The sequence below is a fragment of the Vicugna pacos genome, chromosome 21 (genome assembly GCF_048564905.1).
Source record: "Vicugna pacos chromosome 21, VicPac4, whole genome shotgun sequence".
Lineage (NCBI taxonomy): Eukaryota > Metazoa > Chordata > Mammalia > Artiodactyla > Camelidae > Vicugna > Vicugna pacos.
Window position 1 is genome coordinate 23,607,239 of NC_133007.1, and position 12,816 is coordinate 23,620,054.

General features: G+C 42.1%; 1 protein-coding gene across 1 annotated transcript; it reads left to right on the forward strand.

Annotated features, from left to right (window-relative positions):
• Positions 1-459: 459 nt before the first annotated feature.
• On the forward strand, positions 460-10,871 carry LOC102534800 (CD5 antigen-like). Its single transcript, XM_072946320.1, has 6 exons — positions 460-574; positions 4,581-4,607; positions 5,465-5,788; positions 7,072-7,389; positions 7,927-8,247; positions 9,455-10,871. Exons 1-6 carry the CDS (start codon positions 547-549, stop codon positions 9,481-9,483), a joined length of 1,047 nt encoding a protein of 348 aa, XP_072802421.1. The 5' UTR covers positions 460-546; the 3' UTR covers positions 9,484-10,871.
• The last annotated feature ends 1,945 nt before the right edge of the window (positions 10,872-12,816 follow it).

A 12,816-nucleotide genomic window follows, 5' to 3' on the forward strand; every position in this document is an offset into this window, starting at 1 on the left:
TAGGGTGCCTGCAAGGGCAACTCTGGAGTTATTCTATGATCTCTGGCTTCTATACTTTTTAGTCATTTCCATCTGGAATGAAGGCACTAAGTTGGCCTTTAGTCCCACAAACTACATGGGGCTCAGGCATTGCCCAATCCTCTGACGTGAAATGGCCCCATTCTCAGTACCTGCCTTTCCTTGTGGGAGTTGCTTCCTCTGTTTGCACAGTGAAAAGACCGAAAGGCTCCATCTCTGTATGGATGGAGCTAGGATTACAGCAGAACCATGTCATAACAGCTTGGGAATTTTCAGTTTGTTTTCTTCATCTTTCTGCCAGTTCTCGCCACCTGCCTTCCTCTGGGGACATGCTGATTTCAGCAAGTCCAGCTCTATCAGTTCTTCCCCTGAGCCCATTGGTTCCTGGTCATTTGATAAAGCCTCTGCTGCGAACAGGACCTGCCTCCCTCCCTCCTCTTGGCACACTTGCAGTCAAAGCTGAATACTGCTGTTCTGACGTCTCCTTCTAGCCTTCAATTTCAGCTCATCATCTTAGGTACCTTGGTCATGGCTCGGATGTTTTTCTTGATCATTGGTAAGTATTTCTGCTCCTTTTGGTCTAGGCTTCAGAGTACTCTGGACCTTTAATCAGGAGAATCCTCTCCCTGCCCATCTGGTGCAGACTAGGTTTTTTTTTTTCTCTATAAACTTTTGATTCTGCAGACAAATTTTTTTAACATATTTTAATTAAGTGATAGTCATTGTACAATGTTGTGTCAAATTCCAGTGTAGAGCACAATTTTTCAGTTATACATGAACATACATATATTCATTGTCACTTTTATTTTTGCTGTGAGCTACCACAAGATCTTGTATATATTTCCCTGTGCTATACAGTATAACCTTGTTTATCTATTCCACATTTTGAGATCCCAGTCTGTCCCTTCCCACCCCCCACCCCCTTGGCAGCCACAGGTTTATATTCTATGTCTATGAGTCTGTTTCTGTTTTGTATTTATGTTTTTTTTTTTAGATTCCTCATATGAGTGATCTCATATGGTATTTTTCTTTCTCTTTCTGGCTTACTTCACGTAGAATGACATTCTCAGGGAACATCCATGTTGCTGCAAATGGCATTATGTTGTCACTTTTTATGGCTGAATAGTATTCCATTGTATAAATATACCACACCTTCTTTATCCAGTCACCTGTTGATAGACATTTAGGCTGTTTCCTTGTCTTGGCTATTGTAAATAGTGCCGCTATGAACACTGGGGTGCAGGTGTCATTTTGAAGTAGGGCCCCTTCTGGATATATGCCCAGGAGCGGGATTCCTGGGTCATACGCTAAGTCTATTCCTAGTCTTTTGAGGAATCTCCATACTGTTTTCCACAGTGGCTGCACCAAACTGCATTCCCAGCAGCAGCGTAGGAGGGTTCTCTTTTCTCCACAGCCTCTCCAGCATTTGTCATTTGTGGACTTTTGAATGATGGCCATTCTGACTTGTGTGAGGTGATACCTCATAGTGGTTTTGATTTGCATTTCTCTGATAATTAGTGATATAGAGCATTTTTTCATGTGCCTATTGATCATTTGTATTTCTTCCTTGGAGAATTGCTTGTTTAGGTCTTTTGCCCATTTTAGATCTAGGTATTTTTAAAGGAGAAGCTCCTGCCTGCTTTTCTCCTTTGTCTATTTCTGGCAATTGTTCTAAATCCCCAAAGCCACTTAATCCATACCCAATTTAGAATCCACCTTGATTACCAGATAATTTTCTATGTCCCTATATTTGCAGCAACACATTCATAATAATTTATCCCATTCCGTTTTCACATAAATTTTCCTACATGCACTATTTATAAAAAGACAAATAAGTAGACCATGGGTTGCCACAGGTACAGCAAGAAAAAGAAGTAGAGCTGCAGGAGAAATACCTTTCATTGACCAAATTGTTCAGTTTCCTCTCAAAGGTGTTTCATATAATGTTTCCCTCATTTCCCGTTTCTTATTGCTCAGATTAATGTAGAGTAAATGGGGATTTTGGAATCCCAGAGATCTGGGCTTCAATCCTTGTTCTTTGATTTCTTAGCTGTCTGAAATTTTAAGTTACCACACCTTTCTGAAATCTCATTCTCATCTATGAAATACAGATAATATGTTTTTCACAGGTTTGTTAGGAGCCTTTTCACAAGATGCCAGTGGCTGCTAGATCCCTTCCCTAGTCAGTCACATCCATTTTTTTAAATTGATTTATACTCATTTTACAATGTTCTGTCAAATTCCAGTGTAGAGCATAATTTTTCAGTTATACATGAACATATATATATTCGTTGTCACATTTTTTTCTCTGTGAGCTACCATAAGATCTTGTGTATATTTCCTTGTGCTATACAGTATAATCTTGTTTATCTATTCTGCAATTTTGAAATCCCATCTATCCCTTCCCACCCTCTGCCCCCTTGGCAACCGCAAGTTTGTATTCTATGTCTATAAGTCTGTTTCTGTTTTGTATTTATATTTTGTTTGTTTGTTTTTGTTTTTTGTTTTTTGTTTTTTGGGTTTTTTTAGATTCCACATATGAATAACCTCATATGGTATTTTTCTTTCTCTTTCTGGCTTACTTCACTTGGAATGACATTCTCCAGGAGCATCCATGTTGCTGCAAATGACGTTATGTTGTCGTTTTTTCCGGCTGAGTAGTATTCCATTGTATAAATATACCACACCTTCTTTATCCAGTCACCTGTTGATGGACATTTAGGCTGTTTCCATGTCTTGGCTATTGTAAATAGTGCTGCTATGAACACTGGGGTGCAGGTGTCATTTTGAAGTAGGGCCCCTTCTGGATATATGCCCAGGGGCGGGATTCCTGGGTCATACGGTAAGTCTATTCCTAGTCTTTTGAGGAATCTCCATACTGTTTTCCACAGTGGCTGGACCAAACTGCATTCCCAGCAGCAGTGTAGTAGGGTTCCCTTTTCTCCACAGCCTCTAACATTTGTCATTTGTGGATTTTTGAATGAAGTCACGTCCATTTTTATTGTCTTGATGATCCAGTGAATCACTGAAGCCCATACTGGCCTCTCCATTGGACACTTGTGTGTTTTATGCAGGAGACTACTCACATCATTAAGCTTCTGTACATCCCCTATGTCACCTAGCAGGTAGTCTCACCCATCATGAATGTACTATTGAATCTCCCAGGCTTACTTTCCGTTCTACCTTCTTCATGAAGCCTTTGGATCTGGGATACTGATAGTTACCTACTCTGTAACAAAGCTTTCAAGTCACTTTTGGGCTCTATCACTTTCACACCTGCATATCAGGCTCATCACATTCAGTTTCCTTTGCATGGACATATGTTTTGTACTCTTCACTGAACATGTGGGGTGTGTTGCATAAAATAAACTTGAGTTTTGGTCAATTGCAGACAAGGTCTTACTGAGTCTGGGAGTGGACATATCCTAAAGATTAAGGGCTTGGGGTTAATAAGAAATTACTTGGAAATCAAATGCAGACAATATTCCTGTACAGGCCACTGAAATACTTGGATGTACCTCAAAAGCTCTAGGTTGGAAGTCCAGAGATATTAGCTCCTTCAGAAAGGTCCTATAAGATGGGTTGTTGGTGAGGGGATGATGAGTTCTGCAATTCAAAATGCCTAGATCTCAAGGACCATTGACAGTCACAGGGCTGAGGACTCCCATGACAGCATTAGAGGGTATCCTAACGGATAGAAGAGTCCAATTACACAGAGATCCTGTAGAAAGAGACTCTGATGTTTCAAAGGTGTTCTCAAATCTGGAAGTTTAGAAGTAAATGTAAAAGTGCCTTCTGACCTATTGATCAGGGTTTGGCACACTACAGCCTGCAAACGAAGAATGGATTTTACACTTTTAAATGGTGGGGAAAAAATCATGAGAAAAATAATATTTGGTGGCACATAAATAAATTTCATCATCCATAAATAAAGGTTCATTGGAACATGGCTATCCTCACTCATTTACTCTATATGGCTGCTCTCGAACCACAATGGAGAGAATTGAGTTGTCACTAACAGAGACAATATGGCCCAGAAAGCCTGAAGCATCTGGCCCTTTACAGGAAAAGTTGGCTGACTCTGGTCTAAATACAGTGTCAGTGAACACAGACAAATCCTGCTGGTTTTCCTGTGTCCTTTGAGCTGCCTCCATGACATCTTTACCTTCTGCAACCAGTGTGTCTTGTCAGTGGTCTCCAGCACACTTTCCTGTTGAGCCCAGAGGTTGTATCACCACACTTCAGTGGTAATCATCAATCAATCTAATTGACGAGAATAGAAAACCAGATCTATCCACACCTGGGTAGAGCCAACATCAGATGTAAAGAGATCATGATGGCTCAGTTAGCTGTGGTCTTTGTGGTTCCTAGGCAGTGTACGTCCTTCGGGGCTGGCCATTCCAGGATGATAAGGTCCCAACAGGAATGACTTTGGAAGCTGTGTATTTACCACTCTAATTGTCACACAAAGTTTGGCAAAGGCTTTCTAGAGAGTTGTGTTTCTGGACAAAGCCTTGGAAATTGACTGCATGATCTCACTTACTTCCTTCTTTTTTCCTCAGCCTTCTTCACTGGACCTGGCCTTTTAGGTAAGATTTTTTGACTTTTAAGAGGGAAGCCTTTATCCTCTGGAGAGTGGAAATTTTGAAGCTTCAAAGTCAGGGAGGCTCTGGTTCGAAACATACCCAGTAGAATTCTTTCTGTTTTCTCAGCCCACCCACTCGGTCTTGTGTGACTATATTTCCACTTCCAACTCTACTTGAATTATATTTGTACTCAGATATATATGCCTTAAACTTTGATGTGCAAAAACTGAAATTTTTTTCTTAGTTTTTTAATAGTTTTATTTTAATTTCTAGCTCTAACCTCCATTCCTCACATTGCTTCCCCCAAGAAATTATGGAAGAAAAGGAGAGAAACAAAAGCAAATGAACAAAGCAAACAAAACTTCCCAATACAGTTTAAAATACACCAGGTCAGAGTTTTCTCACTCAACCGCTTCTTCTGGGGTTGATACCAAGTTCTAAGGGGGTTTGCGCAGGGTTGAGACAAGGTAGATAGTGGAAAATCTGATCCTCTGAAGTTAGATTCCAATCATGCAGGCATCTGGCTTATTACATGTGGCCCATGTTGCCATACATTACGCTGATTATATTCCTATAAACCACAGGCCACCAGTCCAAATGTGGCCCCTCTGGGTATAAAAGACCTCTGTCAGTCAACTGCCCTCCTCCATGGTAGTAACATACTATTAAGAAGGTAAGAGAAACAGAACTCAGAGATGGGGTCCTGAAGCTCTTCTTCTTCCTCTTCCCTTTTGACCTCTTCTCTCTCATTCCTCAATTTTCCGTACCCTGCAAGTGTTGGAAGAGTTCCAAGAAGACTGTATACTGAGTACTCTCCAGGCTCCTCCCAGATCTCCAGCCAATATCTCATATCTTTGCAGAATCTTCATCCCAAGTGCGACTGGTGGGAGGTCCACATCGCTGTGAAGGGCGAGTGGAAGTGCAACGGAATGGCGAATGGGGCACCGTATGTGATGACGGCTGGGACATGAACGACGTGGCTGTGGTGTGTCGGGAACTGGACTGTGGAGCAGCCGTGTGGACACCCAGTGGTGTTATATATAAGCCATTGGCAGATGAAGACCAAAAAGTCCTTCTCCAAGACGTCAACTGCACTGGGATGGAAGCAAACCTGATTCAATGTGAGCAAGAGGAAGACGTTTATAGTTGCTCCCACTATGAGGATGCAGGAGCAAAGTGTGAATGTGAGTATGGCAGTGCTTAAGAACTATATGCTACCTACCTGTACCCCACATGCCCACTCTTGTCTTTATTCTCCACCATGAAATTTCACACAATGGCTGTTTGGCTCCTCGTCCTTCACATCTCACACTTTTTCAATTTGGGCCCTGGAGACAAACATTATCTTCACCTAGTTGTGTTATTCCTTCTTGTTATTTCTCTTAGTTTCAATCTATATGAGGACCTGTTTCTCTTTTTTTTTTAACATTTTTTATTGATTTATAATCATTTTACAATGTTGTGTCAAATTCCAGTGTTCAGCACAATTTTTCAGTCATTCATGGACATATACACACTCATTGCCACATTTTTTCTCTGTGATTTATCATAACATTTTGTGTATATTTCCCTGTGCTATACAGTGTAATCTTGTTGAGAACCTGTTTCTCTTACACGCACACACACACAAACACACACACACACACACATGCATAGATCCAACAACCACTAAATATTTATTGAATAGTGTATCTGTGTATGTTGTATCTAGAGCGCTGGGTGTAATTATGGGGAAGAAATAAGATTGCAAAGTATAATGCATGCTTTTCCAGTTCTCAAGGAGTCCACTATCTAGCTAGGTAGACAGGAGATGCTCAGAGGAAACCAACACTCAAAAACTGTACATATATAACTCTTATTGTTGTTGTATTCCTTTACTCCCTTCACATGCTTGCTTTCCATATATTAGTGATTTCTCTCTCTGTGATGTTTCCTCATCCATTAGACTATGATTTGGCTGAGGGACTAGTTCATGTCCTCTTTGTCATCCAAAGAAACAATCACTAAAAATTTGTGCCCTGATGCTGAGGTCTCATTCCTATTTTTTAGAGAGATTGAGGGTCAAGAGGAGTAATCTGGGATCCTTGGATGATAATGCTAAAAGTTAACCAAAAAGTTCTTGGTCTTGGACACGTTGTGTATGTTATTATTGTACTTTTTAAAAAATCTATACAGTGCCTTGATCTGATTCTTATGATGAATAAATGAGGATTTGAATATGAAAATAATTTGAAAAAATAAAAACACTACAGGAATAATGAATGATTCAGCTTGGATCTGAAGAATAACATTTACTTCATCGATTCAGTTATCCATTCCTTCAGCAAGCATCTAAAAGACATTGCTAAGCACTCTTGTATACACTGTACTAAAAACCGAGAACTGAGACATGTGTGCATTGGGTCCCCTTTTCTGGGAAGACTGTGTTCTTGCAGGGAGCAGATGCTTCATCTTTCTTTTCCCACAGTTCCAGAGACTGTGCAGCTGGTTGGCGGGCCTGGGCGCTGCAAGGGACGAGTGGAAGTGAAGCACAAAGGGCAGTGGGGCACCGTATGCAAAGCAGGCTGGAATCTCTCAGCTGCAAAGGTGGTGTGTCGGCAGCTGGGCTGTGGGAGGGCCATACTGACCCAGAGATGCTGCAACAAGTCTACCCAGGGCCAAGGGCCCATCTGGCTGAGTGAGGTATCATGCTCGGGAAAGGAAGTAGACCTTCAGGATTGCCCTTCTGGACTTTGGGGGAAGAATAACTGCACCCATGATGAGGACACGTGGGTCGAATGTGAAGGTAATGCCTATAAGGCCAGAGCCTAGGTTCATTCATTAATTTGATTAAATGGAATTCCATTCAACCAATGTTTATAGAGAATTACTCATGCATCCAATAACCGTGGCAAAGTTATTTAATTATTGATCATCAGTTCTTTTGTTTTTAAAGTGGAGATAATGATACTTGCTTTTGTATGTGAAAATGCTTTAAATATTAAGCACTATAGTAATATGAACTGTTATTATATTGAATTCTATATAATAGGGACAGGACACACCATTCATGCACTTGTTGAATTCTTCCAATTTTACAAACTACTAGAAAGTCATTTATAAATAATAGATTTTTATAAAATAGGTGAGAAAGTGAAAAGATCCTAGTTCAGGAGATGGACCTGGCCCACGTGGATTGGGACCTAGAGAAGGTGCTAAAATCATAGAAGCACAAGTAGAGTTCCAAAAGTGCTGATGGGATTTGAATGAGGATGCAGATGATTCTATAATTTCTTCTTTCTATGCCTTTCTCCACCCCCTGTCTTCCTCTTCCACCTTACAGATCCCTTTCAGTTGAGGCTGGTAGGAGGAGAAAGCAAATGCTCTGGGCGACTGGAGGTGCTGCACAAGGGTGAATGGGGCACGGTCTGTGACGATGGCTGGGGAGAAAAGGAGGAACGGGTGGTCTGCAAGCAACTGGGCTGCGGGGAGCCTGTCTTTGTATCTGCCAAAGACCGGAGAAGGTTCGGCTTTGGGAATGGCCGCATCTGGCTGGATGATGTTCACTGCTCAGGGCAGGAGCTGTCCCTGGAGCAGTGCCGACACAGGTTCTGGGGGCATCACAACTGCAACCACCGGGAAGATGTGGCTGTGGACTGCTTAGGTAAGCCCTGCAGGTGGGATTCGTGAGGACTGGCAGTGAGGGAGGTGTAGAGGGGCCAGTGGGGGTGAACGCTGGGAACAAGGACTGTTCTCCCAGTGCCACACAGCTGCCCATGGTAGTCACCTACTCTGTGTGCATTTCAGGGGATGTAACTGAGACATTCTAGTAATGAATAGAATAATAATAACAAGGAAAACCCATACCATATATTTATTGAATGTAAGAACAAGAGGGGTTTTGAAAATTATTGGATTAACATCCTTATATTAAACATGAAGAAAATGAAAGTCAGAGAAAATAGGTGACTTTGCAAAATGAAAAAAAAATGCTTTTGAATGATGGAGCAGAACTAAAATGACCAGGCTTGACTCTTAACTTGGAATTAGTTCTCTTAGATGACTGCAACCTTCAAACTCTAGGTTTAAACTGCAGAACATGGTCCCACCTCATTCTATGGATTGTCACTCCCCAGAATTTAAGTTCATCTGTGGGAATGGAGCTAGGGTAGGGGGCAATTTGGGAATGCCCATGAGAGTGTCTTTCCAGAGAGGCCTGAGTACCAGCCCTGAACTACAGATCTCTTCAGGGGAGTGAATGAAGAAACCCTGTCCCAGCGTGAGCCAGGAAATGCAAGCGTGGCCCCTAGGTGGCTAACTCAAGAGAGTCACACTCTGAAGCCCAGCTTTATAATCAGGCTGGGAAGCTGGTGTGCACGGCTGCTTGGTTAAACACTCAGCTATGGAACCAGGGAAGAGCTGACCGTTGACCAGAGATGTCAAGAGCAGTTAGTGCCCAGAAGAGGACAGATTTAGTGACAGAAGATTAGACTTTGAATCCTGCTGCTGCTATTCTGAGGCCATGTAATCTTAGTCACTTCACTGCTCAGGAACTCGGTATTTTCATCTGTACAAAGGGAGACACTTATCCCATTTCTCTTGAAGAGCTCTGTGATCGTGTGACGGTAAGAAGCGTTAATATGTCAACGCTGCCTGTGACTCACGTGGGAGCTGGTTGAGTGAGTCCCTGGGATACTGCATCAGATTCCAACTTGGTTCACGTCAGTGTGAGACGTGTGTGTGATGAAGCTCTAGGAGGGTCTCCTTTCCTATCCTGGGACCCCATTTTTCTTGGCCTCTTTGAGACAGAAAGAAATAATCCCCTCTTGGCATGTCCGCATTCTAACTGTGCATTCTTCTTCTCTTTACAGAACATAATCCTGACCTTCTTGGTGCTTGACCTGCAGGTCCAGAGTGACCTTTACTTTCTTGTGGGCCCTGACGGGCCCAGCATGAGCACTGGGCCTGCAGGCTTTAGCTGCCGCTCCCTCAGCCCCTCAGCAGGAGTCTGAACACTCTGCCACACCTGGCTCTCAGAGCCAAGCAGCCCCATCGCTGCCTGGAGTTATGAATTGTTGAAGTCCTTCTTGCTGGAGAAGATGCACTCCCAGTCACCCTCTCCTCACTGCTGACCCTTTGACATTGGTTCTCTCCTCCCCTGCTTCTTCTCAGCCAGCCTGGCATCCCAAAGCCTGTTCCTTTGACCATGGCAGTCCATTTCTAAGACAAGATCTATGTCTGTAAAGAACATGAAAGGAACGGGACAACAAAAGGAATATTGGAAAGGAAGTATGGGTAAACAATTATCTATGGAACTGGGAGGAAAGCTTAGAGTCTTTTTGAACTCTTTTTCTCAAGCTTCAGGTGTTCACAACAATTAACACCTCACTATTTTCTTATTTATTGATAACAGTAGATCATTTTTCAAGAGCAGAGCAGGATTTGTGATCCTAGACATTTTCATGACACTTGAGAAAAAATTTCACATCCCCTGAATGCCCACAGCAAAATGCCTTTGTTGCCCATCCGCATACAACTTGCTAATGTGCTGTGCATTTAACAAGAGGAAACTCACAAATGAATTATGTTAGGAAAAATGTATTGGCATAGAGCTACCACTGGGAGAAGGGAAAGGAAGGGATGCAAAAAGAGTTTGGGGAGGTCCAGAGTTGTGCCTCATGCAAATCAGATGATATCATTTTAATTTTATGAACTCAGACTTTGAAGTCTGCAAGTCTGAGGCAAGACAGAGCAGCACTGAGCTGAGAATCATGACTTAATCCTAAAAATGGACAGCTTTAGACTCAGACCAAGTTGAGTGGCTGCAACAAGCCTGCATTTATGCTTTCTAATAAAGTACGTCTTAAAGTCTCAGCAGTTGCCTCTCTGTGTGATAAACTCTTTCTACCTAAGGGGAAGCAAGGGGTGTCAGCTTTCCAGGGACAGCCTTTGAGGCAGGATTAGGTAGAAAAGAACCTGCAATCATATGTGGAATATAGCTCTCTCCTCTCGATGCAGAACTCGCTCCCTATTTCCTAACATGGGAAAATGGGTAGAGAAACTTAACTTCATAGAAGAGAAGAAAACACCTTAACAGACGTTTGGGGATCTACCCTGTCTCCTCAAAGAGATTTTGCCTTTATCTGATCAGGTTGTCTCTTCCTGATTTTTCCTGCAGACTATCTAGAATCTAGAGGCCAACTAAACTGCCTCGATCGAGTCATTGAAAAGCTCTTTAATCCTGAATCAAACCAGGTTGGAATTTCACAAGGGGAATTCTGATTTCCCCTTAATTTCTACTCAAAAGTTTCTTTTGTAAAATTCCAACTTTAAAAGACCCCAAAGAACCAATTAGATAAAAGTAACACCTTCCAATGCAGAAAGCAAGACATGGCAGAAGTTTAACCGTGTTAAAGTTCTGATAAGAACGTATCATTTAAAGAGAGGAAATTGAGAGGCTGAAAGACAAAACTGACACTAGCCTGTTAGCACTGTCCAGGAGAAAAGTGTTCTCTGGCCCAAGAATATGGTTGTTTATCTTGATTTCCAAAGTGGACAGGGATAAACTAGTGTATCAGAGCCTGAAGAAATGAGCAGAGTGACAACTACTGACAGTGCTCACAGATATTCATGCCTGCCTCTTCTTCCTGGTCTGTCCTTTGTCTTATTAGAAGATACACCAGCCAGGCCTCCGGACCCCACCCTAGCAAGGCAGTGCAGTAAGCTGGAGCTCGGCAGTCAAAGAGAATATCACCCATTGGGTATTTTAGGCGTTGCCAGTTGGCACACAACTTATCCCCCAAGGACCTGTCCTGTAACCAGCATCTCCTGACCTTGCCCTGTTCTGCAGAACTACCTGGCACGTGCAGGCTCACTGCGCATTCGTCCAGGGGTCCTGGGCAGCAATGACCCTCCAGGTCTGTGGAGCTGGAGCCTAACACCAGGTACCTACGTAGTCTCCAGGGAGGAGGGAGACCACCCCGGAAATTCACCCTGAGGTGGTAGCTGCAAATTGGCAACAGTCAGTCCCCATTTGGACTTGCTGCCTGGTGGCTCCAGGCTTGTCCAGCAACCAGGGCTCCCAGGTCTTTTATCTAGGTGGGACCATGTGTCCAGTTATTACAATAGAAGTGATTTATGACACCTTCCCATCCAGGCAGAGAACAATAGCTTGCCTCCTCCATGCTCCTTCTCTCCCTATCTTCAGTCTTGTGAAGACCCCAAGGACCTAGGGGAGGGCATACTCAGAAGACAGAAGGAGCCGGGATCTCTGAGTGATTGAGTGGGGCCAGGGTCTGTCACTCACACTCTGCTGATTGTGTCATGATTAAGAAATAAACATTATTTCTGTGAAGCCACTGAGATGTAGGGGTGGTTTTTGCAGTAGTTAGTTTAGTCTGACTAAAACAAACATAAACATTGTAACCTGACTGTACTTCAATAAAAAGTAAAATGAAACAAAGAAAGATAAATAGTATTTAAAAAGACTCCACTACATTGCTTCAAACCTCACCAAATGACTTTCTGACAACGGGTTGGCTTCCTCAGAACTTCCGGGTATCTAATATTCCATACTTATCAGGAAATGTGAGACTTGGCCCACACTCCATTTTATTTCCGGTATAAATTAGCTCTCTTGTATTTTTTAAAACATTTTTTATTGATTTATAATCATTTTACAATGTTGTGTCAAATTCCAGGGTTCAGCACAATTTTTCAGTTATACATGAACCTGTATATATTCATTGTCACATTTTTTTCTCTGTGAGCTACCGTAAGATCCTGTATATATTTCCCTGTACTATACAGTATAATCTTGTTTATCTATTCCACAGTTTTGAAATCCCAGTCTATCCCTTCCCACCCCCCACCCCCTTGGCAACCACAAGTTTGTGTTCTATGTCTATGAGCCTATGCTTCTTCTTGATTTGATGATTTTCTGTATTTGTGTGATTTGACTCCTTCCTTTTTGTCTTTTATTTATCTACTACATGTTTTTGTTTTATAGTTACAATGAGGGTTACATAAAGCATAGTTATAGGAATATATTTTAGGCTAATCACAATCTGACTTCAAACTCACACAGAAGCTCTATGCTTTTACACTCCCCTCCACATTTTATGTTTTTGATTTTTTACGTATTTTAACATTGAGTATTCGTTAATAAATCATTGTAGATACAATTATTTTAGTACTTTTGTCTTTTAGCCTTTATACTAGAGATATAAGTGAT

Coding starts and splice junctions, on each gene's coding strand:
- LOC102534800 (XM_072946320.1), top strand. CDS start 547: ATGGCTCGGATGTTTTTCTTGATCATTG. Junction 575..4,580: donor GATGTTTTTCTTGATCATTG/GTAAGTATTTCT, acceptor TTTTTTCCTCAG/CCTTCTTCACTGGACCTGGC. Junction 7,390..7,926: donor CACGTGGGTCGAATGTGAAG/GTAATGCCTATA, acceptor TCCACCTTACAG/ATCCCTTTCAGTTGAGGCTG.